A 27,295-nucleotide genomic window follows, 5' to 3' on the forward strand; every position below is an offset into this window, starting at 1 on the left:
GGAAGTATATTAAATAGTATTTATTGAGTCTGCAATTTCAGGGGCAAAGCTATAATCTCAGTCTCAGCTATCCACACACCATGGTACTGAGCCCTCATGTTCTTTCACTCATTCAATAAATGAACAATAACATGGAAAATCATATAGAGAAGTGGTTGAAGGAAAAACCCTGTTCTCTCAGTTCTGAAAACAGACTGAAGTCTTGTTCGCATTTACAAACACACTGCCTTTTTGAATAAGCATGGTACGTTTCTACTGAAGAACAGACTTGTCCTCCTGTGGTTGGGAGATGGTACATAAATGGTTGACCTGAAAGAAAGAACTACAGACAGCACTGAGAGCTTTTCCATAGGTGGGTGGTTAATGCTCCTTCAGACTGCAAAGAATTACTTACAAGAGGGAGGGATGTTCCCAAATCTCCAATTGGAAAGAGCCCCTCTTCTTAGGAGGCTTTTGTGTCTGAGACTGATACTGTGAATGCATATGTACAACACGAGCCTGCCTGCAAAATCTTATGGCAGAGGTTGTTTGGATACGTCATCTCTTCCTGGCATTTTATTTTTACCATGGTGACCCTTCAGCATAGTAAAAAAAAGGCATCACACAATATACACAGATCCATATTTACAGAATAAATGGCAAAAGAGGAAATTAGATACAGTGACATTTATGTCCAGGCATTAACAAACAAAAAGATCCCTTGTGTTGACTCAGGGGTTGTTAAAAGTTCGTTTAAGCAAGTCCTTTTCTCTGCACATCGGTCTTCTTGTTTCGCAAATGAGAGCCAGCAGGATGTCTCAAGGAAAGAAACAGATGCTCGCTCTCCCTTAAACCATGGTCATAACCTTCAGAGAAGCGGGTTGGAATCTCCTTATCTTCTTCTTTAGTGCCTTTGAAGCTTTGATGCGACAGATTTTGGGCACTGGGGGAAGAGGCCTGGAAGAGACCTGGACAGTTCCTGATTGTCTGACCGAACCTTCAGGCCAAATCAGCTCACTTTCATCCCCCTCATCATAGTCAAGCGCGAGGCTGCTGCTGTTACTGCTGCCATCTGAGTCACTTTCACTGGATTCACTGTCCCCAAAACGGTTAGCTGTGAAATCACTGACCTCCCCTTCACTGGTCTCCGCGATGGTGGAGTGGAAGAGGGAAGCACACTCCGCAGAGTACTCAGAGTGGTCTGACTCGCTTTTGGCGTAAGCTCCGTGGTGATGACTCTTGGAGCGAGCCCTCATGCTGAGGGTGCGCAGGACACCAGCTCTCCTTGCTGGCTGCTTCGGTGCCCCTAGGCCAGAGGAGCTGGCCCCATGGGCCTTGGCAGAGATCTCTACTGTGGACTGCCACTTGCGCTGCTGCTTCTTCTTGTTAGCTGTGTCTACAGAAGCTCCTTCGGGGGAATACAGCGCGTTGGCAGAAGCTCTGTAGAGCTCAGGCCTGGATGGTGTGGTGGGCAGCCTGACCTGTGCGGGGAACAGGCTAGACTCTGAACATGACCTGCCGCTCACATCACCAGAGTACGAAGGTCTCCGGATGAGGCTCTTTGCTGTGTGCGGTCTTTGGGGCTGATTCCACTCAGCAGGCGGCCTGGCAGCCCCATGAGCCCCTCTTGCCTTCTCCACGCAAAAGGCTTGCTTCCCAGGACGCAGCACCTTTTCACTGTTCCTCCTCTTTATCTTCACTGCCTTTGTTTTGGAGCTGGCAAACTTGACTCGGACTTGGTGGGATTCTGCAGGGACAAACTGAGCGTGAACAAATTCACCCCGTGCAGCTCGCTCATGCCCTCCAGCACTACCCAGTTTGGCATTGCCATTTCTTTTGAGGGGCAGCTTTCGGGGAGGGACAGCTTTAGCATTCCAGGTGCCCAGGCTGGAGTCCTCCTGGCACAGCTGCGAGCAGGATGAACTGCACTCCGCACTGCTCTCCATTGCCTCTGCCAGTGGAGAGCCCCTAGCTGCTGACTTGGCAGGATAACAACTATTCACAGCTGATGGCTCTGTGTCAGGGAGAGTGGACGGCTGTTCCTCATTCACACAGCGCATGGTCTCCTGCTGCTTGGCACATTCCCCTTCCGGCATCTCTCTCTGCAGCTTTCCTTCAGCTTTGTTACTTTCCAGAGAACTTGCTTGTTTTTCCAGCTGGCTACCGCTGCTGTTAATTTTCACTCCACCAGCGCTGGGGGTTATAATGAGTCTCTGGTGCATTGTGGCTGGCTGGCTCTTTGTCGAAACCCGCTCACTGGCATCAGCTCGATTGTTCCCTTTGCATCTCGTCAGCTGCAGTAACTTATTGATGTAACCCCCTGGCTTGGCCTCGGTGGTTGGCCTAGTCCTAATCAAGCTGGGACCTGTCACACTAGGCATGGGTTTGCTGGGGGAAACCTGGAGGTCTGCTTCTGGGGATGTCCCCATCAGGGAGAAAAGGGGACTTTGTAAAGCCACCGCATGAAGGGGGCTTGGGTAAGGGTACACATCGATGCCGTTCTTGGAGACCAGATCGTTCTGGAACTTGGGGTCCATGCTGTGCAATTGCAAGTCTGCATGGCACGGAGGCAATGAGGATTTGTGATCTGTCTCTGTCTGAAATCTACTGTCTGCTGGAATGAGTCTTTCCAAGTCACCTACACAGTGGATGAAAATAAATAACCTAATTAAATCACAGACAATTACACTCAAGCTGGCTTACATTAAAAGTGTTATTTCAGAGGGATGTGCTAACTTATACTAAAATCAGTAGCAGGAATGCAGAAAGCCTTTCAGTCCTCCAAGAACACTGAATTACCTCAGGGCTTTTATTCACCTCAGCGTAATGGAGATTAGAATGCCTTTTAACACCAATAATAAAACTGATGCCTTCGCAGGAAATTTAAACTGTGCTACTTAGATGAAAGTAAATCTGTGTATACATAAAAATGTTCTCAAACAACACAGACCAACAGGTACCCAATCAACCAAAAATAAGGAGTTACTTTTATTTCTTAGTAGAGATAAAAAGTAAATCCAATAGATTTTAAGCCTGAAGCATCAAACCAGAATTATCCAATACAACAGATATATTTTTTTCATACTTTTTCCCCAGCATAGATTAGACTTCCTCTGGCTAAATGACTTTTTTATTATTTTATTTTTTAAACAAACTAACAAAACAAAAACAAACCTATAACTCAGAAAGAAATTCCTGGAATTGCCAGCATGCAAGAATCTACCAAAGAGTCATCAGTATCTTTATTTTTTTTTTAAAGTGGTTAAATCTGAATTCCAGCTTCTCCTCCAACCCTTTTATATCATGCATTTTAGAAAAATCTAGAGTACTCAACCAGCTGCTTTAAGAAGACTTGAACAGACACCAGGTATTTCTTAAACTCTTCACAGCTGCAAGCTGTAGCTGTATTTTTTTTTGCATCTTGCTTCAGTAAGGCATTACTGAACAGAGGCACTCAACCTACAGAGCAGAGACATTAAGACTCAAGTGTCTGACAGGCCACAATGAAGTCTCCAAACTTCTTGGAGCATTTAATTTCAGAACAAAATATTCTGAGCTTTTATTACAAGGCACAAAATCAGGACTGCTGTAATTCTGTGTGCAGATTTTTAAAAAGTCAACCTTAAGTGTGTAGAAAAATGAGCTAGAGAACTTTTTTATTTTGACAAAGAAAAAAAAATCTAAGGGCAAGTTACACCAGACTGCTGGACCTTCCTCTCAGGAACATCTGCTCTGTGAGAGCCAGGTTGTGTTTCAGGAGCAGGACTGCTCCATCTGGACCAGTCAGCCGGTAGAGCACCATGGTGCTGTGTTACCTTTGATACCAAGAGTGCTGGAACCATCTGCAGTCTGCTTGGATTTCTTGGTATGACAGTGCAGGCTGCAGTGTCAACAAATCCTCAGCTAGCTAATTTCCTGGCTACTTCATGCCGCCAGGAAACCCAAATATTAAATCCAAGCAGGTATTTCGCTTACAGTGACTGCCTCTCTCCTGTCCAAGGAAGCTTCTGGGAGACTTCAAAATTTGGAGCTGTCTGCAGTGTCCTACCTAAGGCACTTAAAGAACTGCTTCAGCAGTTCAGGATGATGATGTCTCAAACAACATAACTACAAAATGAAAATTCTTTAGGAAATTGTTGGCAGTGTATAGCAGTGTTCTCTTTTCCCTTTGCTTTTTACCTTCTGTGCACAGCATAGAAATTCCACAAAAAAAGGACACGGTTTCTTTTACCACAGACTGATTTTTCCCCAACATTACATTAAAAGGGAAGACACTCTAGCACGTGTTCTAGCTCAAACGAAGGATGCTTTCGTGTAACAGTAATCCAGACTCATTACAGTGAGGTGAAGAAGGATCAGTATCACTGGCTTTTAACAAAAATCACTTATTCTACTACAAAGTGAACAGCTATGCAAAAAAATCAATCAAAGGAGCAGTGACTCAGCCACTGCAAACAAACCAGGAAGGGGTCAAAAGAATACTGTGCTTGTGGTGTTTTAGCAAGCTTGCCTTTTCTTTCTGTGGCAAGAGGAAATCTGTTTGTACCTGCAGTTTTCAGCGGGGACAAGCTAGGGGGAGGAAATGAGAATTTTTTTCCCCTTTCCAAACAATGCTTTTCTGAAGTAAAATCTTGACTCACTTCTCTGCAACATGGCCAACTTCACAGGAATTGTTTCTTTAAGACTACACAGAGGCAACAATCCCACCACTTACGGTTCTCACACTGAATGAAGTAAGAGGTTGTAGCTGGGAAGAAAGGAGTAGGAGGTATAAAAGGGGAAGGAGGACTAAAGGAGGTCTGTGCCCTCACTCCCACACCTCTTCTTAACATTACTTATCCCTTTTTCTGCTAATCTATCTCCATACCCCAAGCCCATAAAGCCACATTTGCTAAGAGCAAAGCGTTGCACATTTCTGATACAAAAGCAAGTCTGTAATCTGAACTTGGAAGCCACGGATCATTAAGATCAACACTTCTTCCCCCCAGCATCTGAGAAGCCTTGAGAACAATTTGTTTTTATACTGTAATTTACCACCATCGCTTCAGGTGTGTCTGCACAGACTTGTACATAACAGGGGGTCTTTGTTTCAGCTCTCAGCAAGCCAGAGGTGAGCTAGCTCAGGTAAGGAAGGTGTGGGAATGACTCCAGAGAGATGCTGTACTTGAAACGATGTTCTCTGTGACTCCACTGTTTCTATAACGGAACAGCAACACATCTGACTGGGTCACCCTAAGAACTGCACTAGCATGAGGCTGCTCTGAGGATATGGAAGGACCAAAATGGAAAATAATATGATGGCACTTCACAGCTACGTGAACAAGGGACTCAGAGCACTAGTAGGTTTGTCCATTATGCATAAAGGTGTGAGGCAAATTTATGTTTGGTCCAGTATTAGGCTCAAGACTGGTTCATAGATAGCTGATTAACCTTTGGTGTCTGTTATCCCTAACTGTACGTTATAAAGCATGAAGAAGAATATTGTGTGTGCACATTGCTTTCAGTAAATATGGCTAGGAAACTAAGTCTTATCATGCTATTTTAGGGCAGATTGAGAACACAGACACTAAGTCTGGAAATAGCTCTTTTTCCTTCAAATTGTTGGAAAATCTTTCTCAGTAAAATGCAACAGCTCTAATACTGAATTCACCCTATATTTTTCATGCTGTACTTTTACATAAGACATTTCAAGTATGCAATTTTACTGATTTCTCAAACAGATAAATTAAAAAAAAAACTAGACATTCATTACAATTTTACCTCATGCACTTAAGTACTTTTCCATCTCTAACTGCATACCTCCTCATATTTGCTATTATTTAAAAGTATCTGAGTCTGAGACAAGTGAAAGTTGTACAGTAAATGGCACGGCTATGTGGTTTCAATTAATTCTCACTTTGTACATTTAAAATGAATGCTATGTATTGATTATGCTATTAGTATACAAGGTTCTAAGAGTAATAGCCAGGACTCTGCCCTTCTCTTGAATGAATACCCAGCTCTGCAATCAATTACCTGTGGAAACTGGCCTCGGTCTAGACCTGGCAGGAGTCCCAGAAACGTCTGTGCTCGCTGTAGTCCGACATCCATCGCTGACATAGGTGCCCTGCTGTTGGAAGCTGGTGGTATGCACAGTAGTTTCATCTGCAGACTTGGGTCGGTAATCAAACACACTGAGCCTTGCCTTAGGGTGTTGAGAGCTGGGCAAGAGACTGGTGTGGGAGGAGGAGATGGACTCACTGTACACAGAGGTACAAGAATTGGAGAGCGAGCAAGAACCACCATCACTCAGGTCGTAGAAGCCTGCCGAGTTGAAATAAATAGGAAGATATTTCCAATTTACAGTTACTAAATATGCTCTGTAGAAGAAACATGCAGAGAATAAGATAAATCTCCATTTGCTATTTGCCCTAGGTCTAAATTTGTCACTATTTTGGGGGGCAACTTTTGCAAAGGCATACTCTGATTCAACTACCTTTTATTGGGCTTCTGTATATTTCCTTAGGCCCTAAGCCAGCTCAGCACAGACACATGCACTTAGTTCTGAGCGTGAGGTGGGGAGAAGTGCAGCACCATCATACTCAGTTCTTTATTGAAGAACATCTTTGGGGACTATTATGCAACTGGTGTAAAACAGCCATCATATGCTGTTGTAACTTGTGCTAGGTGCATACAAGCACAGCTCATTTGGGACAGTAGAGCAAAACTAGCCTGTGATCAGAGCTGCCAAGTCTATGATAGCTGGAATATCTGAGGGCACAGAGTGGAGGTTATCTTCTCTCTCCAGGTCCTGTGATCATCGCTAATTAATTATGGAACTATTAAATAAGGCTCTGTGTAAGTTCAAGATGGGAATTTTTATAATTCTTCTCTATATAAGGCAAATTGAAAAGGATGCTGTTTCCTTTTGAACTGTGTGTGCCTAAGTGAATAACTCCTGAACTTAAACACTCATGCAAACTTGAACTTTTATACACACTGTAAGTATCATCCTGCAAATTCATATGTATATCCACATAAACTGCACGTGGAACAAAACTGTTGGAAGAACTAGTTAGTGGAAAGATGCTTTATTTCTGCTCAGCTATTTGTAATGCTTCAGGAAATTACTACTATTCAATGTATAGATATAGATAAGACATAAGAAGATTTTCTCATATCGTACAAGTTTTCAAGATTCAAAGAAAAAAATAAATCTTTCCTTGTATCAAGGAAGACTTAAGGCTTTTCAAAATTGTGTTTAAAAAGAGGTGTTGCCATTGTCCCAGACTAGATAACAGAAACCGGTTTTTAACAGACATCCCAGTTATAAAAGACTTCAGTTCAGCTCTCCCTGTGAATCACAACAGAAACCTGAAACTCTGTCTCTCTCTTGTCCATGAGAACGTTACTCAGCAGACTGCTGGGGTGTTATTTTTCAGTGTCTTTTAATAGAGGTGTTTCATTTTTATATAAATGATCAAACATTCATTAGGTCAGAGCACTGCAGTGGTTGTGATCTTTAAGGCTTTACTGATGTTCAAGACCGCAGATTTAAGATATTGGTCTCCTTTGCTTCTAGTAAGTACTTCAGACACTTTGCCAATGGCCATTTTGCACTGAACATGGTAATTAATTAATAAATTTGTCTTCTCCTTCTGTTAGTGGCTAAAATGTCTATTTTTTAACCAAAAATTTCCAGAAAAAATACTCTTGAGTGAAACAGCATTTTCAAATTAAATCCACTTTGCAGGAGAATTCTCACCAGCTCTGCGTGCGCTCAATGCCACATCACTACTCTCCACCTCAGCCCTGGGGCACTCTTTCTGACCAAACATCACACAGGGTTTTGCTCAGTGGTTGACATCCTTCAGCGCTACTGGCACCACACCCCTGGGAATAAATGACCGCGTGCACGTTACCTGAGCTGGGGCGGCTGTCGCTGTCCAGGTATTCACTGGAGGTCTTGCTGACATCCAGTTTCAGCTCGCTTATTCGCTGGTCAAGCTGGTCCAGGTGGCTTTTCAAACCGACATCCTGTCTCCTCAAACGAGACTGATTCACCAGTCAAGGAAAGAAGGGGAAAATGAAGAATAATTGCGGTTAGAATCTCAGCAGCAACATGTGAATTCAGGCCATCTGTGCCGGACAGATTCTGCACTCGTGAAATGTTTTGCTTAGCTAGGGACTGTTGCAAATGGATCTCTGTAATGAGCCTGACATAACGGGCAAGTACAAAACATTTTGTTTCTCAGCATATATTGCCTTCTGCCCAGCTGAATGTTTTCTCAGAACTTCTCATACTGAATATGCTACTTCAACTTCCCTTGTTTTGTTACACCTATGGCAGGGACTGTCTCACTAAAGAGGACGGCAATCTTCTAACTAATTATCACACTAATATATGTACTGCATTTTGCCATACGCTGCCTCTGGGCAGAGGATGAGAGAAACATTATGGATTGCCTGAATGAACTTGAAGATAGTTTCTGGTGAAAGGGAACGTTTGTGCGTAGAAGTATCTTATCACCACACGAAAAACAGGTAGCATACTGCATTCTGCAAAGCCCTTAGCTCTGATAGCATCTCTTCACAGTAGAAAGGGTACGCTACATGAAATGTGCCTTCTCTGCTGCTGAAAATTTCCCCTTCATGTCTCATGGATAGCTATTTCCACACATTATATGTAAGAAGAATGCGGCACTTGAATTCTCCTGTGAAAATGTCTGTATTTAAAATAAACGGTGTCTTCAGGCTTGCAAATAATCCCTCGGAAGCCAGCAACAAGGGCCTTTGCCCACTGCAATCACTGACCAGGCTGATCTGCGGTAACAGCTCCTGCAGTTGCTCTGCCAGTACTTACATGGCCAGTTTAGGGGGACAGATGGCCAGGAATTAGGGTACCAGCCAAAGAACCACGGTTGGTTTCTGTCACCAACTTCTCACGTGGCACTTGGCAAATTATCTAAGACCAGCCGCTATTTAGGCAGCTTCTAATTATATCACGCCTAACCATGCATCCTGCAGTACTCCACAGAAAGGTATTCTCTTCAAGCTGGTTGTAAAGTTGTGCTCGCAGCCCTTGTGAGGCCGGGTTTCTGTTCAGTAACGGCGAGAAAGGCATTCTTCTTAAAAAAGGCTCTTTGTGCCTACATTTCACGTATAAAAGTGCAGCTCTAGCAGCATTTCCAACCTCAAATAAATAATATTTAGGACCCCTGAACTAATTAAAGTATATACAATATTAAGCAACATGTACAAAATTAAAATCAGTATGTACGTATTTTCAGCTTCACTTTCCTTGTGCTATCATTATTCCGCTTTTAAGATCTGCATTTTTAGGTTTCTCCGCAGCTACAAATACAAAATGCAAGGAAAGCTAAGATCCTGAGCTAATCAGTAAGTGATTAGAAAGTGAAAATCAAAGAAAAGAGAAAAGGCAGATGTCCTGAGTCTCACCACAACTGTTATGGTGGTTGATGCTGTTGGGAAGACTAAAGTGTATTTCTAGCACACTGTTTTACGGAACCGGAGGGACATATAACACACAAGAAGTAAAACCCCATTTTATTAGTGTCTCGCGTCTAGAAATGTTTAAGCTCAACAAGCTCATTACTGCTCCCTAGGAATATAGGTGGTGATTTTCACTCTTCCAGTTTCACATAAACAAAAGGAAGACCTGGATAATAAAGGAGATTTTCTATCCCATCTGAATGACGAATGCATGACCTCCTCAGCACTTCTTTATTTCCTTTATGGTGGAAAAGCAAAAACATGCCATGCTTCCTTCAATCTCACCTACTCAGGAAATCACAAAGTTTTGTTTTCATGGCTGGAATTAATTGCTTAATGATTAATGTTTTGCCAGCCAATCCCTCAGTCTGTGGTTTCTGATTAATGACAGAGAGGCCACAAGGCTCTCAGGTATTCAAAGATTATTTATTATACCTTCAGGTTCTGTCTGCGCTTTCACAGCATTTTAACCAACACACATGATTTACATCATCATTTTAACCCTTTTATGGTGCCTCACACCACTGGGTTTTCATGTTTCTGGCAGACTTCATAGCTTTGATCTTTCAGTTAACTCCTTCTGCTCTCCAAGACAACAAGCACGTCTCACGCTGGTTGGATAAGGACGGCTTTTCCAGCGTGCTGCTTGAGGTTGTTATTGTTCCAGTAACCACACCGAGCGGCACCCAGAACAACAAACCCCAAATGCGCTCTTTCTCAATTCACTACATGAATTTTACATGAGACAAAACCTTGCAGGTGAAGCCATCTGTTTGCTTTGGGCAATGCAGCTGTGAAGACTTCTGCACAACGCAAAGTAGGACCAGACTTTCCAAATCAACTCGTGCTATTGATGGACGACGATTTCTGGGAGCCAAATCGGGGATATTGTCATACCACCCATTTTTCAGAAGAACATTCTCCGAAAAGAAGGTTCCTTTGAATCTACACAAACTGGCACCCCAAACCAAGGTACCAAAAAGCACCGGTCATGTTTAACTACTCTGCTCTGCTATTAATCAGCTCCCTTCAGCTAAAGGGGGTTTTGATGTTTCTTGCTGTGGTTGTAGATTGGCACCTGATAATTTTATTAATCCAACTGCATTTTGGAATGGACAAAAGATAGCACTAATCTTACCTAGGTCTGTACATCTAAAATCCATTCACTCTTGGGTCTTTTTGTAACTGATTCTGCAAAGCAGCCAGTTTCAGAGGAAGGTCAATTTCACCTCTCAGACCCTTATTCTGGTGTGAGATGAATCCCTTCTGGAAGCACGTTTTTCTCAGCTGAGAAAAAAAGTAGCTCAGAAAAATTTTAAGTTATTTTAATAATTAAAAAAAAAATCCAGGATGTAAAAGATGTTTTATTCTTTTTAAAAATATTTAAAGGGGAAAAAAAATCTACACAAAATGTAGGGTACCAATTGCTTTTTTTTTCCTCTTCAGTATAATTTCTGTCCCTTCTCCACATTTTTACAACATTGTAAGCCACCCGAAAGATTGCAGAATAAGATCATTGGACTCAAATCAGTGAGGTTTTATAAATACGTTCCCTGAGAAAAGATGAGCAATAATGTATGCTGCTGCCTTAGATATCTACCCACTTAGTGAAAGTGTCATAGATTACTTCCTTTGCCTTAGCCTGAATTTGCATCTCTTCTTTCTCCTCTAGGTCACCACAAAGAAGTTTGGCCAAGAGACCTGTTTAGCACCTTTGGGATCACTGAGGGTAGATAGCATCACTTAGCTCCGCTTTTCTTCCCAGTCTCTGCTACAGGCTTGCTGCCTGTGCCGTGGCAACTTGCAGCTCTGACAGAAGAGCCCCTGGACACCAAAAAGAGCCACTGACTAAGAACAAAAAAGGACATGACTGCTAGGGGCATCAGAAAGCCTGTGGCCTTGCTGCCTACAGCAGAAAGGTCAGCTGCTGGCTGTTGCTAGCACCCACTGCTGGGGAAGAGATTGGGAGGCTGAAGTGGCATCTGCAAGTGGTCCCTAAAAGATTTGATGGCTCTGCTCCATCCATTCCTGCTAGTGGCATTTGACACCTCAGGAAGCCTCCGTGCTTGTTTCTCACCCTCCCAGCACAGGAGAAGCCTGGTGTGACACTTATCTATCTTGCTTCCACTGCTGAGAAGCCTCGAGCCAGCTCTGGCTGATACAATTTCCCCGTTTTATGTGACAAGGACCAAACATTTTATGAATGCAGCTATGACCACACAAAAGCCCAGGGCTATAGCCCTACGTGAAACTTGGATCAAGACGCACTCCAAGGCAAATCCACGTTTACATTGTTAATGAGTTTCTCCATCTGAAAGCTGTGATCACAGACTCTACCGTCCCTGGGCCAAGAACAACACTGGTGAAGACATAACACTCCCGGAGCAACGCCATGCTTTGCATTCTCTATTGCTTTTAGCTTTAACTTAACTTCCTGTGATCGTGAACAAAATTTTCAAGGGGTTTGACTGCAATACGCTGTCCACAAGGCACCAGGAAACTTTTTTTCAGCCTGTGGTCTCCGAGTTCCTAGGACGTGTGGACTCCTTTGCAAAGCCTCCTTTCTCTCGGGTTTATTTTAGTCTTATGCAAAGCCGAGGTCTGCACCTCTGGTTAAATACATGTCTGCAATTTGCAGGGAAGAGAACAACAGTAGGAAGCTACCAGGTATGCCACGCTGGAAGGCTTCCAGCAGCCGCAGGTCAGTCGGCAGCGCTTTGTACCGCAGCTCCAGGCGCTCGCACAACCGCAGCGTGGCTGAGGAGCCCGACCCTTGGTTTTACACACTGCGGGGCCGTCCCTCGCAAGCTGCCGGCACGCTTCCCTCCCAGGCACCCCCAGACGATGCTTCCCAAACCTGCACTGGCACCTACTGGTGAAACCTGTCCCTCTCCGGTGCGGAGCTGAGTTACTGTCGCCCTCCCAGCTCCCGCACGTCCAGGGGAATAAATTTAATCCCGGTCCCTTCCATTTTATCCGCTAGTTTTTCCCGTGTCCTTGAAAGCCTTCCGAGGTGCCAGCGAAGTCCTAACGAGATAATCTTCTATTTTCAGGTCTTATTTGAGATGTATATAAACAAATCAGCAACCAAAGCACGCCAGCTGACATGAAGAAGAAATGGACAGCCGCTGCGGCCAGAGGTCACTGGGTGCTGCTGTTAACCCAGTGGCCCCGGGCAGGCAATGAGCGCTTTCAGTTCTTTTTTCCTTTTCTTATGTATACACGAAGTGGAGCCATTAGCTAAAATTATTACTGACAGGCAACCAAGCGGCCGGCAGTCCGCTCGCCAGCATCTTTCATGCGTGACTTTAATCGCGCCATGCCCGCCGCTGCGTTTTCGCACCTGGTGGCTGGGCTTCCCGCAGGTTACCGGCACTTTCTGTCGGGGATGCCGCCCGGCCAAGCCCCGCAGGGACCGAGGAGCCCTGCTCTCCCCCACCCGGGCGCTAAGGCTCCCCTCCGCACCCCGGGGGGCCACCAGGACCCCGTCCCGTCCCTTACCAGCTGCTCCTTGAGGGCGCTGAGGGTGGCCTCCAGCCGGCGCTCCTTGCTGCGGGCGCACAGGGGCTGCTCGCCGCCGGCGGCCGGGCCCCGCTGCGGCATAGCCAGGGCGGCCCGCACCAGGTCCCGCTGCTGCTCCCGCAGCACCTGGAGCTCCCGCAGGCCGGCCAGGGCCGCCTGCAGCCTCTCGCCCACCCGGCCGCGATCCCAGCCGCCGCCCCCTCCCGGCCGCGGGGCGCCCAGCAGCATCCTCAGCGCTGGGCCGCGGGCCCGGCCATGGCAGCGAGGCGGCGGGGAGGCGGCGGGGCTGCGGCCGGCCCCGGGCGGCGCGGAGACTGGAGCCGGGCCGCGGCGGCTCCGGAGGTTTTGGAGGAGAGGTGGGGAGCGGGGAGGGAGCAGGAGGAGGAGGAGGAGAGGAGGAGGGAGGAGGGCTGCGGCTCCGGGCAGCGCCGGGGCCACCTCTCGGGGCGGTGCGCTGCCTCCTCCCCGCGAGGGGGAGGCTCCTGCCTGCCCCTACCCCTGTCCCTGCCCCATGGGGGTGCTTTCTGCCCGGAGCATCTCTGAAAACGCTGTTGGTTTCCGACTCTCTTCAGGCTGCTCAGATCCCTGCGGGCTAAAGACGGATCTGATCTACCCCTCTGCGATACCCAAAGAGTGCCCGAGCCCGTCATCGTGCTGAAGCCTCATGCATATGAAGATATTGCGAGGATATCGGTGCAGTGAGCGCGCTCAGGTAGAACATTTCCCTCACAAAAAATGCGGTACTCGTAACGCAGTCCCTTCCCCTGTTTGCTAGTGTTTCATGTCAGAAATACACACAGGGCTGGCACTCTTCACCTTGCCCTCTGGAAACCAACCCAAGTGTGTTATCTAATCATAGCCATTCACTTTCTAGTACTAAATTGTTTGTTGTTGTTTTAAAAGCATGGCGGAGAGTCATTTTGAGAGATCGAGGTGTGTCTCAGCCTCCCAAAGTCACTTGAAGGGCTTAGGATTTATTTTAAATGGGCTCTGGAAATGGTTGGTCACAGAAATCCAAGGTCATGTTGCTGTTGCTACCCAGAAAATGCCATTTAAAGCTTCCAAAACAGCTTCTTAGGAGGTACTCAGCAGGCAGAAAAGCAAAGTGAATACTACTAATATGTGAAAGTAAATATCCTAATATAATAAATACACTAATAAAGTGTATACTACTAATATGTAGTCTATAGTGATGCAGAGAGTGAGAAGCCCTGATACCAAGACTCTGGTGAACACAGTGGAGACCATACAACACAAAACTAATATTCTGCTGCCTACACTGAAATAGGAAGCATTTGAATCCCACAGATCCTCAGATCACTTTGTCACGTTCAAGGAGATTCTAATAGTTTCAGGAGCGTGTATGATTCTCTGCGAGGCAATGTACACAATGCATATAGCCCATCTGTCTGTGGTCACCTCCTTTTGCCCGTTTGGCATATCCTTAAAAGCTAGCATACCTCAATTTGAATGCCACTTGACTTTGTGCTGGAATACACAAGTTGGGTGAGTGGGAACAAGTTGCTCTGTCATCTGTTCACCAAGTGCCTTCTTTCAACACCATGTGTGGGTGGCTGTTTCTGCCTCCAAGCTTGCAGCCAGCCTAGTTTTCCCGGCTGCAGCCCCTGTAGGAGTACCAGAAGCACTAGTGTAATGTCAAAAACAGCTCCTGCTGGGAGGCCAAGTTATTCATGTCCACCATGTCCACCAAGTTATTCATGTACACCACGTCCGGTACAACACATTATTTAAGAGTAGGACCAAGCCTTACTTTCACCATGTCACTTTTCACAGACTTCATGTAGTTTAATGGTTTCAGAACTGTATTTACTCTGAAAAAAAATGAACTACATCAGAAGGGGTCTAGAGAGGTCCTGTTCTGGTAAGCTGTATGCAAATATTCACGGTTCTAATATTCACATATAAGATGGAACTGCAGGAACAGTATGACTGATGATCACAGTGCTTGGTTAAGGTGTGTAAGGGGTACAGTATGACCAATATTATCTAAGGCTTTTTTTTTTTTTTTATGAATATACTTCTGCTGTTGCTTTCCCCATCCATCCCACTAAAATTCCCTGTGCAGAGCAATGCCTCAGAGCCAAGATGACTGGACTCATCTACGAAGTGGAAAGAAAAACTGCCTTCAAAACTAAGATGCTCCTGAAGGTGCTGACAAAAGACAGCATGAAATACTGTCACCTCTTGGGTGGAGTGCGGCAAACAACCAGTAGTGTGCAGCATGTGGCAAGAATCTTGCAAAATGCCATGGCAGGTATGAGGAGCTGAAGCATTTTTGTAAATCACTTGTCTTGGCACTTGTTAAAACAGACAATACAACACTGCTCCTTATTTTATTCAAACCATGTTCTAACATGACCAAATACAAGTCACGGAAACAAATACCAGTTAGTATATACTTGCTAGGAGAATTAGTTAATCTAAGGTCATATATCTTTCTTTTCCTCCTTCTCTTGCAAGGAACAGTTATCCCTTGCACTTTGTTCTTCCTTTTCTTTCATCTTTTTATCTTTTTGTACATTAAATCCCAAATGGGCTATATCACAGCAGTATCTTTATTCTAATCAGCTTCCTGATTATCCCCTGTGTTGTACTGATTAGTTTCTTCCCCGGAACCCATGTGATGTCACTTAATCTTTTCAGATAACTCCACAAATAGCTTGTGCTATCTGATTTGTTGGGGAAAGAGTAAAAGGTATGAATTGCCCCCAGTTTTAAAGCTATGGTATTATATAGGGGCAGTAGTAGTGATAAAGGTGAAAGATTCATAGTAGGAAATAATCAAACTTCCACAATTCTTGATGACTGACAGAGAAGAATGTTCAATGCTGATGCTCTGTGAAGTTTCACTAGACTTTTGGAATGACTTGAAAGAAAGGGAGAAGAGTACAGGTAACACCTCATTTTACTGCCTAGCTTTAGTACACTGAATCCAAATGCTGAAATGTAACTTGCACTTTTCAGGAGCCAAAGGTTTTGACTTTTCAGTTATGTTGCTTAAATTCCAATGATTTCAAAGACATTATTCTCAATTTATGCAAGAGTCAAATTGACACTTCTGTTTTCCATCAATGGATTCTGAGGTCATACATAAATTACATTTGAAGAGAAACCTGTAGTAAGGGAATTATATGGTTGCAAAATCAGACAACAAAACAGTAAGAAATAACAATTATTCTACATAATATTACTTTGGGCCCTGTTTTTTAAGATATGATTGCACAATGTTGTTCCCCTGGTCTATTTCACATTCAGTGTGAAAGATGTGTACAATGAAAGATGCGTACTCAATGGATGACTACTCTACACCCTCTTTCCTCATGCTCCAACCCCTTGCTTTATTTACTGCAGATTATTGAAGCTGTGCACTAATGACAGAATTTCTTTCTTTCTTTCTTTTTTTTTTTTTTGTAATGGTACTTAGCATTCTAGCTTGTAAGTACCTTACAGTTGGAACTCATAATGTCTTTATGACGTCCCAAAAGCTGTAAAGTTGTTTTTGTTTTCTAGGAGGGGACTTGAGGCACTGAGTTTCATTTCAGAGATGCTCACTCATTTTAGGTGCCCATTGGAGATGCCTTTGGTTCAAATTTTCCAGAGTACTTAGTATCATATTGTCAATATATTTATATATATATAAATTGCAGAGTTCCCTTTGACTTCAGCTGCAGTTCTGAGCACTCAGCACTTTAGTAAATTGAATACTGAGTATTTTAATTTGAATTTGAATCCTTAGAAAAGTGAGGAACAGAGTTAGTGCTCCTCATATGGAACCAGCTTGGGTGTGCCTTGCACCTGTGGTATAGAAATGCCCTCAGAGCCTCATAAAATACCAGAAAGGAGGCAGGTGTTATTTACCCTGTTTTGCAGATGGAGATATACAAAGAGGTTAACCCTTTAACCGGGGATCGAACAGGAAATCTGTGGTAGGACTTGAAAGTGAAGCTGCATCGTTAATTTGACCACAAAAATGACTTCACTCCTTGTTTTGTGGATGCATATTAGCCAGTTTGTGTGGGACTAATGTTAATGGTAAGACAATTTGTATTGACCTCCAGATGTGTTTAAAAGTAAAATAGTTGAATATTTACTTTGGATGAAGTCCAGAGTACACAAAATACAGTGGTAATAACAGGCAGCTTCAAGAGTGAAACTACAGTTTGTTTCCCACGTTTGCTTATGTTTTGTTGGGAAAAATCATTCAGAATCTTTTTGGCAATATTACCATGTGAAGAGACAGAGTCTCTCTGTATAAGGTTCAGCCTGTGTATATTTTAACTGTGGCTTTAGCTTGAGTTGGCACTAGCATGTGTAGCATTAGTTGAGGAAGAAATTCATCCGATGCTGTTTAGGACTATCTCTTGGCATGATGGAAACTCAGTGGGTGCACCAGCACACTCACATTGCCAGCCTACCTTTCTGTTCCCTTTTCTGTCCTGTTGTTCCTAGATGCTCTGCAGACCTCTTGCCATTGATCCAGCCAAAGGTCTAATGGAGAGATACTGCCTAAAGGAATCTTCTGAGCTGTTAACATCTGGCAGATATTGAAGAGGTTATTTGGAGGATGCAGAGCAGTCAGACATGGATTGAGCCAAACCTAACAGAAGCCATTATCCTACTCATGATATGTGGAAGTGTAATTCTTGTACCTGTCACCATTGCTCATTGCATGCCCAAGAAGGCGTGAGCTGAGCATATCCTTCAGTGGAGAAGGACTGAGGCACCACACAGAGGTATGGGGTTCAGCTGTGAAGTGGGATGGAGCCTTTTGCCATTTTTTGGAAATGTTAACTTCAGCATTAAGAGCATTCTGAAAGTTGATTAAGCCCTCATGTTGCCCGCACTGGGCAGTGTTAGTTCCATGCTAGCACTGCTTGCCAGAGAATGCATAGTATTGTGTGTCCCTCTATGAGGTGACTGTAAGTAAATTGCATTCATCCGGGCATTTTGCCTAATTAGCAGAGCAGCTGCTTTTGAAAACATTCTTCTTAAAGGCTGATGTCTCAAGGATTACTTTATTTAATTAGAAAGAAACAAATCACTGGTGAGATGGTCTCTTTCTAGAGAGTTCAGAGAATTTGATTTGAATTGAAAAAATGACTTTTTGAACTATAGCTTACAGGGTAATGGATGGGAAAGAGGAAGCAAGAGTGCAGCTGACATACAGCTCCTGCTACGAAAACAGATTTGAGTTGATGGTGGTCTTTAGAGAGAGGAATCTTCTGAAAACATGAGTAAAATCCTGCCTTCAGCTACTGGGGATTAGGAGATGTCCATCTGTTTTTGTGATTATTTCTGTTTATTTTTTGTGAGGCTGCAGATTGAGTCTCTCTTGTGATGCTCCCAGCACGATAGTGGGGGTTGTAGGGATGGGTGGAGGTTTCCCTCAGGAAACCATGAAAGCATTCAGTCTTGCCTCTTTCCGGTTTATGCCTTCCAACTTCAATATTCATGTCTAAAAGGCCTTGTTTTGGACCATGTGAAAATGTTTGTTTGTTCATAAATTTGTGGACAGATGGGCAAACTAGGGGAAAACATGAGCAACTGTTGCGTAGATGCAGACTCAGGAAGCACAGAGCATGCAGGAGAATGGAGAAAATGGTGGGGACCAGAAATCCAGGAGTGACACAGAGTAGCTAGGATGAGTCTGGGGCCAGATGCTTGAGAGTAAAGCCAGAAAACAGTTAAGGGCATCAGTATTCAGAAAGAATGGGAGGTATGGGAGTGTAATAGAGAATGGAAACCAGGAAAAAAGTGATACGATTTTTGTGTGGCTATAATGGTTTCTTGGCAGGGATCTTGAAAGCATTGCCATCGTTTAACTGAGAAGAAGCTGAAGCACAAGGAAATCGTTTGAACTGCCAAGGTTTAAGTTTATAACAGATTGTAACCAGAGGTGCCCGGGGGCATGTGGTGAGTACAGTTGGCCTGGAGCCAGCGCTCAGTCACTGCACCTCCACCTACCTGCTCATGGGACTGGGCACAAAATGGGTATTAAGGCTCTTTGGAAGTAAGTAAAGATTTTAATCTGGCCTCTTTAAGAATGAGATACTAAAAGTAGATGCTGAGTGCTTCTGCTGTGGGCTGGAGAGCTGGGTCAGAAGGCTGTCCCACAGAGCTGGGGTAGGGCAGTTCTTGAAGAGGGGCTATCAGTAAGTTGCTGCTGAGAGGGGCAGTGACCCTTCCCCATCACTTCAAAACCTCATCTGTGGTCTGGTGTAAGGGGTCAGGCTAGCTGAGGAGAATAATGATTATTTCTCCACATCTTTTGGTGTGGAGAAATTTATAGCTTTTACTTTTTTTCCCAGCAGAACCTCATTTTCTTCCTGTCCTCCTGATTTCTGTAGGCCCTACAGCATTTTTTTTTCTGCCCTCTTTAGCATTCATAATGCTTAGCAATTTCATATCAACTGGAGATTTCGTTAAAATATTGTTAAAATCTCTTTTCCTGATCATTAATATTAAATGAGAATTCCATTCATTTGCTCTTCATTTTTACTTTCCCTTTACTTCATTTCCCTTCAACGGTTTTTCAATATAGGTGACCATGTTTGTATATCCAAGCTGCCATCTTTTCTGTTTGTACGCCTGGTTATTCCAAGTTACACGTGATTCATCATTTGAGGGTCTGCTCTCATTCTTATAAGCTTAATTTATTCTTAAGTATGGGTCTTTCTGCTAATATTTGAAGTACTTCTGGATTGCAAAGCTGCCTTCTAAAAATATTTTGAATCTATGCTGTTATGTTGATTTAATCATTTGTCATTCTCATTTTCTTCTAGTCCGAGGGATCCCAGTTTTCTCCTTTCACTTGTCCAGCATTCAGAATAAATGGAACCATCAAAGCCTTTAAAGTTACACCAACACAAGATTTGTGTTCCATTGCTTCGTATTTCACACTGGACATATCACATCAGATTTTTACGTAGCATTTGCATATGGATTTATCTTTTCACCATTTGGTTTGTGTGTGATCTATGATCTTGCTGTTTTCAAAGTTCCATACTTTTCTGAAAAACAAAGCAAAACCAGCTGTGTGCAAGGCCTTAGCCTACTTCTTAGTCTACTTCTCTGAAAAGGAATATATCTCCAACAGGAAAAACTAAACATCAATGTGCAGTTCTGCAGTGTAAATATTCCTTCTGCCCTACTGAAGAATTCTACTCTGAAGTCCTATAAATGAAGGGCACTACCTTTTCTTCAGGGCAGATGAAAATTTAAAGTTTGTTTTTTGCAAAAAATAATCTTTTTTTTTTTTTTTTCCCCAGCATGAATAAAGCTCAATGCCGGGGGGGAAAAAAAAAAGGAAAAAAAATATCTGGGTCCTTTCACAGTAATGTATTGACAAGCATACTTAAGGATGGCAAAAATTTTCAAGACGTATGGTTAGAAAACCCCAAGGCACTGATTCAGCAGGATGCTTAAACACTCATCTACCTCAAAATAGGTGAGTTGTCCCACTGAAGTCAATAGTGCTACTTCTGTGCTTAAAGTCAGGCACACACTTTAATATCTTGCTAAACTGAAGCCTAAGACTCACTACATTTAATCTTGCCAAATGCTTCTGCACATTCTGGATCACAGCATTCAGAATGAAATGGCTTTTGTTAAAAATAGATCCGCTACCTTAAAGATATCCAGGAGGAACAAAGAAAGAAAGAAAGAAAGAAAAAGGAATTCATCTTAGAGTTTTACAGCATGCTGATATAGCTGATGTTTCTATTTATTTGCATTGGAGATCTGTGCAGGTAATGGGGGTTAGACTGCAATGCAGAGGATGGCATGGTAATGTACTTTTATTGACTAACAGGAATTGAATGCATTCAGATAATGCACTCTTAGCTTGCTGGATGCTAAAAGGTCTGCTCCTTTTGGATTCTTTCAATAATAAAAAAATACAATAAAACAACAACAACGAAAAAAGCCAACAACCTGCTGACTTTTGAGGGCTGCAAATTTCATTGGGCATCCTTTGAAATGCCTTCTCTTTTCTAGTAAAGAGCAAATTGGACAGATCCAGTTTGCTTCACTGACATGCATAGTTAGTGGGAATATGTTTGTGAGTTTTGTGAGCTAATGAGATTTATATGGTGGTGTGTAAGAGTCATACCGAGCATTGTGGCAACTGGGAAATGTTTTCATCTAAATGACTTGTATTAAAAATGCAGCTCTGTATATCCCCATAGAAGCAAGTCAATGAGATGGGAGAAAAAGCCTTATCAAATTCCTTGCTTCATTCCAATAATGTTAAATCCTAATTCCACTAGGATGGAACTGTATGGAAACCCACATACTGAATCCTGTGTTTCAGCCATTACTTGGCCTCTGTTTATAAGAAGGAGACCCACTGTGCAAAACATGCCTTGGGGAGCGTGCTTTCCTGCTGAGTCTACCCCGAAAGAATCATTCACAGAGCTTCAATTGCATCTCCATTTTCTGGTAGGTAGGTCAGTGATAAAACCACAGCAGAAATTGCTTCAGCATTGTAAATGGGCAAAAGTTACTGGTGTACATCACATCACTGCAGTATTGCTGAATGCATCTGGGGAGCAATATTACGGAAACTTTTTTCATCAACAAAGCTTCACTTTTCATGACTAAATAGAGCAGTGGCAAACTAAAAAATTATATTTATCGTTCATTCACATTTTTATTTCCTATAAAGGTAAACTAAACCTAGCTACTGAATAAAATTGAGTTATTTTACAGACAATGGTTCTTTGCTCATAGGATATTGCAGCTCCTGTCATTTGAAGAAGAGGTGTGCTGGCAGGAAGATGGTGCTTATTGTGTGTAACTATTTTTTCAGCATACGGTGCAACACCAGCAGGTTTGTGAAACTCTGGTCGCATACCAGTACTGACATCGTCTCTCATGCTTTGCCATTTGCATGTGGGGTCTGCTAAATTCATCATTTGCAGCAGCGTGGTGATCAGGGGCAGTTATAAGTCATTAGTGAACTGTGAAAAACAAATGGAAAACTTACAAGCATGCTGAGATAGCGGCTGTGTGCTCAGCAATGGGATGGGCTAAAGCACATATTGCACATTCCAGGACAGAAAAGAAGAATGGCAGACACATAGCTGATCTCTAATTCCTCTGCTACTGAGGCTGTGGCGTTTGTGCTTTGTTTAACATTGCTGTTCACAAATTTTTCTGTGAACAGGATGTGAAAAAGCACACACATGCACATGTGTTGTCTACGCCCTCTGACTTTGCCATGTCATCCTCACTTCAACTTACTGCTCTTCAGCAAATTTGTATTTATTGTCAGGTGCCCAAGAAGATTCCTTGTTTATGTTCTTAATTGCATTTTTCTTAGACTAGTTTGATTGCAAAGTACTTTGCCATATGTACACCTGGGAAAGACAGAAGACAGGAATTTGTAACCAGAGCATTTTATAAAATACTAGGTTCTTAAAATCACTCAAAGTAGCACATGTCAATATCAGCAATCCATGTCCAAGTAGCCCTTAATCGAATCATTTGCTTACAAAGAGACAAATAACACAGTACCGGTTAATTGTGCGTGAGATGATCTGACGTGTGAAATACATACTACAGTACATGACTTGTTCTCCCTTACCACAGCAGACTCATATGACCTTTCCACATACCTTTCTGATGTAAGAACATGAGCTTACAAGGCATCTCTTGCTTGCCTTACTGTCCTTTTGGCTGCAGTGGTACAAGGTATTCCGTCTGCCCACCTGTGCCAGGCTAGGAAATAAGCACCTTGAGTCTCACCTCCTGCTGAATGTTCTTATACTCAGCTTCAGAGGTGTTGTGCAGGACTTGCTTGAGTGGACAGGTGTTGAGAAGCTTACAAAACTGAGGAGGGATTATGTGAAGTGAATGCCAATTTAAATCTGCATCAAAACTGAGAAAGCAGAGAAGTTCTCCTAAAGGATGCCCCTCTCTAAATCCTGGAGAAGCACAAATAACACTAGAGTGCATTTCCAGTCATGGCACTGCTGGAAAATTTTGTGTGGTAGTGACTCAATACTTCCTACATATTAGTTATCTTGTCTATTAAAGCTTCAAGCCAGGTTCACTTTGAGTACACCTGAATCCAGCTTGAAAAATGTCCAGGCAAATAAGTTTGGTCTGAGCTTGACCTATTACCTGTAAAACAGTCTCCTCTGACTGGTAACAGGTTTTCTGGACATCAGACATGGTTCCATTAGGAGCGGGAGCAGCCCAGTTGCAGTTCCAACTGCTCTTCTTCCCCTGACCAAGTAATTGTGCTTTGGTGCAATGGGCACATTTCTGGTCTTACTGACCGTGGGATTACTGTGCCATTTTGGAGAGGTGGAATGAGCTGCTACGTCAGTGCCATAACACGTGCAGAGATGCTCCTTCAGGTTCTGGCAGGACTGTGTGAGTGTCATCGCGATGGTGTCCCTGAGCCTGTTTGTGCCGCAGCACCATTCTAGCCCAGCCACGTTGTTTGGTATTGTGGTGCTAGCTCATGGCCCTGCACCATAGCCTGGGCATCCCCTGAGTTCATGGTGCAAGCCTGCCTGAGGGACGCTCTAGCTTTCTTACCTCTATACATTCTGCAGCAGCTTTAGATTAAAGTGTAATCAAGAGGCACAGACTCTTTTCATCACTTTTGCTGCGCTGAAATTATCCATCTGGTTGTTTCCATTCCTGTTTCTCAGATTCCTCTTCCCTGCAGCACTGACAAATTTCCTCTCTTTTCTGTATAGAGCCATTTTTAAAAGCTCTTTCTCAGCAAAGCAGATGTATGGTCTCAATGCAGAAATCCTTATCCAGATTTTACCTTGCAAAGCTGGAGAAGTTAGTGTCCAGCCCCACAGCATGGTAGATTTATTTTTCCCTATTTCTTTGACCTTAAGTGGGACACTAGTGCTTTTTTATTTATTTATTTATTTTCTAAACCTCATTAAGTATGCCAGAAGACCTAAAATCAGCCCTCTGTCCAAGCATCAGCGTGGATCAAGTTTTCTCTACTCTCTCTTGCAAAACAGAGGCAGCTGCTATCCTCATTGTTACGATGAAGAACATCTGCCATCTCTTATCAGGAGCCTGAAACCTTAGCTAGCAGCTACCCTGCTGGATGTTTTTAATACCTGTAAAACAACACTGATCTACCAGCTGCAGTACAGATTAAGGACAAACACAGAAACATTTGCAAAAAAGCAAAGTGTCTCCACATGTGTGGGCACCCAAAGAAATATTTCATCACAGAACAGGATGTTTTAAATTAGATGCTCAAATCTCCTTTCCTGCAAGCAAATTCTTGTGTAAATCCTGTAAAGCTGTTCCTAGAGAAAATTTGGAAGACTAGATTTGCTTTGTGTACATTTTCTGTTTGCTAATGAGCGTATTCCATTGCAAATCCATCCTGGCGAGCAGACAGTAATCCACCCCTCCCAGGAAATCGAATTAAGGTAGCAACAGGCAGTTTTTGTCTTTATTGTCCTCTGGAAGCAATGTTGAAATGAATGGCATTGTCTGCTCTCCCCACCGTGTAAGGTGACATGCAGAGATGGCAGGTGTTATTTTGTGGTGCCATAACAGAGACTGGGATCAAGTTCTGGTTGTTCCTTGGATTAATGTGGGAAACTGAGGAAATATGAGACTAATGAGGATGTTATGGAGGAGGAGATGCTCACTTCCCTTTCTAACGGTGCTGAAGAGAGGGAAAGTGGGAGAAAAACACATTTGCTCTCTTGCAGGCTAAGAAGACGGATGTCTCAGACAAACTCTTCAAGGACACCAGCTGAATCATACAGCAGGTTTTCTGGAGAACAGCAGTGGTGCAACTTCAGCCATCCTTTTTTCATCATGTAGAGCAGCAGCTTGCCCCTTGTAATGGTGAAGGTGGTGGTGACGGTCAGAAGCTGAAGAGTATTGGTATCCCACCAGAAAATGGGCCACCTCAGTTTGAAATGCAACAGCTTTACTCGTACCCCAAAGACCACTTATCACGTGATGCTGGTCTCAGGTCAGTATTTACACACCAGACTAGGCTTGGAACACGTCAGTAATTTTCTCAGCTCTGCTGCATCCTTGGTGTTTGTGTTCAGGTTTGTCACTTCATCTTTCTCAGATGTATTGGGAGCCCCCCAAAACAACCATGTCGTGTGATCCCCAGGAGCTTGCTCTCTGCATACATATCTCTAGAAGAGAGATAAAGAGTTGCTTTCCTGGTTTCTGGGCTAAGTTCTCCAATGAAGGCTTTCATTTCTGGTCTGTGAGCTCTCAACCTGACAGTGCTATGCTTCTCCCTTACTTACACACAGGGCTCATGCCCAGAAACCCCTTTCTTTTGGCTTTTCACCTGTGTGTGTAGTGCGGTTTCTTAGAAGGTTAAATGCTGCTGCTATCAGAAAGCAGAGTGTTTAATATTTTTTTATAATTCTCTGTTTCATTTCATTTTCAATTAATCCATCCCGTCTTGCTGAGATATAACAAATAGTCTGCCTAAAATCATAAAAATATGATTAGATTACAAGGTACTTAAAAGATGCCCCACCTTGAGCTGTTTGTGAACTGCTTAGAATGAGTGGAAGTATGTGGCAATGGGCAGAAGTCTTATCCCAAGCAGGACTTCTCCCTTTGGCTGAAATTCCAGGATGGACTACAAACGCCACAGCAGTCTGTGTCAGCAGAAAACCTGGGTACTGTTTGAATTTGTCCTGTTTTGACATGGCAGCTCTGCATAAAATGTCGTGGTGCCCTAGACCACAGGGCTGGGAACATAATAAAAGCTGTAAGGGCACTAAGACTCTGATCATGCTGCCACAAGAAGTCAATGTGTGTGGGGAGGGTTCCTCTGGATTTCAGCATCAGCAGAATCCACCCCACTGATGTGGGAGTGCTTTACCTTGCCGCTGTTATCTCTCCTCCAAGATCAAAGTTACCATAACTCCCCACTTCCCCTGGGGGAGTAGCAACAAACTGATGAACTGCTTTGCTGGTAACAACTCAGTCAAGATAAAACAGCAAACAAACAAACCAAAAAGACTAAAGGAAGATGAACTCATGAGAAGCGATACAAGAATAAAGCAGTTAATCAGTTGGCTTCAGATCCAGTCTGCCAAACATCCCATTTGCTGGATTATTTGCTCTAGGCTCAGACACCATGCTTGGCATTGCCCTTCGGCCCTCCAAGAGGCATCCCACGGCGGTGTTTTCTCATGGTTCTCTATCCCTGTGTGATTGAAAACTCTGGCCCTTAGAAATTGTTGCTTTCTGAAATGAAAGGAGCATAGGATCAAGTTTGTGCTAGGTGAGGCCTAACTGGCTTTCCAGTATGTGCTGTTGTGTCAGCACAGCCAGTAGCCACAAAGGAACGTGAAGGTGGAGGTGAAGGTATATGTACTGGAGAGGGTTCATGGATAAGGTGCAGCCTTAGAAGACGTATTTCCTATTTTGAAACTGTTTATTTCTGCTGATGATGCTAGTTCATGTACTTGGTCTTTTACATGGTCCAGAGTGACATCTAATGGCAAAGCAGCAGACAGCACCACATCTAACGAGAGGTAAGTGGGCAAAAAGCCGTAGTTGCCAGTCGTTTATGTAGTGACAAGGGCAAGGTAAATTTAGTCAGGGGTGAAAAAAAACATAGACTATATTAAACTAAACTGTAATGCTCTGTTTGTAGCCATACTTCAATATTTATTACCTGAATAAAGCTGGTAAGTTAAGTAATCTAAAGTTAGGAAGGAATAAAATTAAGTTGCCTGTAAAAATCTATTTCACATATGTTATCTTAATGAACTATCTGTGAGTTTAAACAATATGAAAGGACTAAGTCAGGGCAATATTCCAGAAATGAGTCAATCCAAATATTCTATTTTGAGTAAACCTTATATGTATATATAACTGCTTTTATTAAAATTGCCAAGGTCCTACAAAACAGTTTGTTTTGAAGAAAACAGCATATTATAATAAAAGGTATTATATTTTCAACCATTCAATGCTGTGTTGTGGCATCACTGTTTTGAACTATGAAAATTGTAAATCTGGCCAGTCGTACCAACATAAAAATACATTTGCATATGCTGTATAAATTCAATTTTGGGCACCAGTAAAGGCACCTTTGCATCATTAATTAACGTTGCAAGAACACTTTATGTGCTGTGTTCAAGTGTAGGAGGCTGGCATTTAAAATGCATAGTCATAAATAAGGGATAACAATAGCAAGAAAAACTTTGGAATTGTTAGAGCTGACTTTTTAGGGAAATAGCAATTTACCTGTTTACCTTGAAATATATGATTTTTATTTGCTGTAATGGGTATTGAATTA

The 27,295-nt window shown here is 43.1% G+C and overlaps 1 protein-coding gene and 1 long non-coding RNA gene across 3 annotated transcripts; one reads left to right on the plus strand and one right to left on the minus strand.

Moving 5' to 3' along the window:
* Positions 1 to 13,367, minus strand: DACT2 (dishevelled binding antagonist of beta catenin 2). 2 transcript variants are annotated; one of them, XM_083831613.1, is made up of 5 exons: positions 12,973 to 13,367; positions 7,881 to 8,013; positions 5,995 to 6,282; positions 1,960 to 2,617; positions 1 to 1,584 (listed from the first exon to the last, which is right to left on the minus strand). In XM_083831613.1, exons 1-5 carry the CDS (start codon positions 13,219 to 13,221, stop codon positions 828 to 830), a joined length of 2,085 nt encoding a protein of 694 aa, XP_083687739.1. In that variant the 5' UTR covers positions 13,222 to 13,367; the 3' UTR covers positions 1 to 827. The 2 variants fall into 2 exon arrangements, with proteins under 2 accessions (XP_083687739.1, XP_083687738.1); XM_083831612.1 differs by having other exon boundaries at positions 1 to 2,617; positions 12,973 to 13,366.
* Positions 13,236 to 27,295, plus strand: LOC310897727. The gene is made up of 6 exons (XR_014582506.1): positions 13,236 to 13,349; positions 13,566 to 13,705; positions 15,080 to 15,906; positions 17,464 to 21,453; positions 24,720 to 24,988; positions 26,481 to 27,295. It is a non-coding gene; the product is annotated as an uncharacterized lncRNA (long non-coding RNA).

This window comes from Anser anser, assembly GCF_964211835.1.
Source record: "Anser anser genome assembly, chromosome: 3".
Lineage (NCBI taxonomy): Eukaryota > Metazoa > Chordata > Aves > Anseriformes > Anatidae > Anser > Anser anser.

Coding starts and splice junctions, on each gene's coding strand:
- DACT2 (XM_083831612.1), bottom strand. CDS start 13,221: ATGCTGCTGGGCGCCCCGCGGCCGGGAGGGGGCGGCGGCTGGGATCGC. Junction 8,014..12,972: donor GCGCCCTCAAGGAGCAGCTG/GTAAGGGACGGG, acceptor CTGGTGAATCAG/TCTCGTTTGAGGAGACAGGA. Junction 6,283..7,880: donor CGACAGCCGCCCCAGCTCAG/GTAACGTGCACG, acceptor TCAACTCGGCAG/GCTTCTACGACCTGAGTGAT.